Source organism: Eimeria mitis, genomic scaffold, assembly GCF_000499745.2.
Source record: "Eimeria mitis Houghton genomic scaffold, Emh_scaff833, whole genome shotgun sequence".
In the NCBI taxonomy this organism is placed as follows: Eukaryota; Apicomplexa; class Conoidasida; order Eucoccidiorida; family Eimeriidae; genus Eimeria; species Eimeria mitis.
In genome coordinates this window covers 11,590-12,518 of record NW_013576126.1, presented here as the reverse complement: position 1 = coordinate 12,518, position 929 = coordinate 11,590, and the positions used below count along the sequence as shown (strand labels likewise).

Here is a 929-nt window from a genome sequence, read left to right as displayed (position 1 = left end):
CTCGGGACAGTGGCAAGGTGCTGCGGTGGTGCAGCGACGGCTCAGGTTCTTTTACGTTGTCTGCTGCCCCTGCTGAGTCTCTCAGCTTTCCCTCGGGCACCAGAATCGTCTGTCATTTGAAACAGGACTGTCTGGAGTTCGCGAATCCTCACCGAGTCAAGGAATGCGCTCAGAAATTCTCGGCCTTTGTCAAGTGAGCACGTAGCGCAGCCCTTCTCTTTTCTTTTTTCTTTGTTTATTTCCCCTTGCACATCTTTAGAACAGCCTAGGGCGGGGTGACCTGGGCTGCCTAGGGCACCCCGCGCTTCTGTCTGCACGATTCGTCTATCGCCTTTCCGACCCCCGAGTGGGCTGGGCGCTCAGCAATGACATTGACACCAGCAACAGCTGGCGCTGCTGCTCAGCAGCAGGTTCTGCTGCTCAGCAGCTGCTGCTGATGCCAAGATAGCAAATGCGAAGCCCGCATCTCCTTGTCTTTTCCGCATTGAGGAAACGGTTTTTGTCGCTTTTTGCGTTCCATGGTTCTGTCCAGCGTCAGTGTCAGTTCACCGCAGCTGCCTGTATGGATTGGGTTTGCTCGCAGCTTTCCGGTGTTCATGGAGGAGAAGGGTAAGGAGGTTCAGGTCTCATCGCAGGAGGCCTTGTGGCTTAAACCCTCTGCCACCGCTGATGAGCACAAGCAGTTCTTTAGGTGAGTGGCCCCTCCATCTGGGGTGCAAGGTTTTCATCATGTCTGTCTGCCACAGCCTAAGTAGTCTCAGTTGCCGCGTGCACTCTACTCAGCTCCTCTCTCCCTGTAGGCCGTAGGGAGGCAAATTATATACGCACTTTACGCTGTATAGTAAGAGTCCATAAACCTAGCATGCACTTACGGTCTTCAGTACACTTCAGTAACATTACTTATAGAGTAATATCTATGCATGCCCACA

General features: G+C 53.2%; 1 protein-coding gene across 1 annotated transcript in view; it reads left to right on the top strand.

Moving 5' to 3' along the window:
- EMH_0023340 (heat shock protein 90, putative) overlaps positions 1 to 929 on the top strand; it is a gene marked incomplete at both ends in the record, with an annotated part of 6,581 nt that overhangs the window by 1,445 nt on the left and 4,207 nt on the right. The window contains 2 exons of the mRNA XM_013502118.1: positions 3 to 193; positions 584 to 691. Coding sequence (XP_013357572.1) covers positions 3 to 193; positions 584 to 691 — 299 coding nt within the window. The remainder of the gene's footprint in view (positions 1 to 2; positions 194 to 583; positions 692 to 929) is intronic.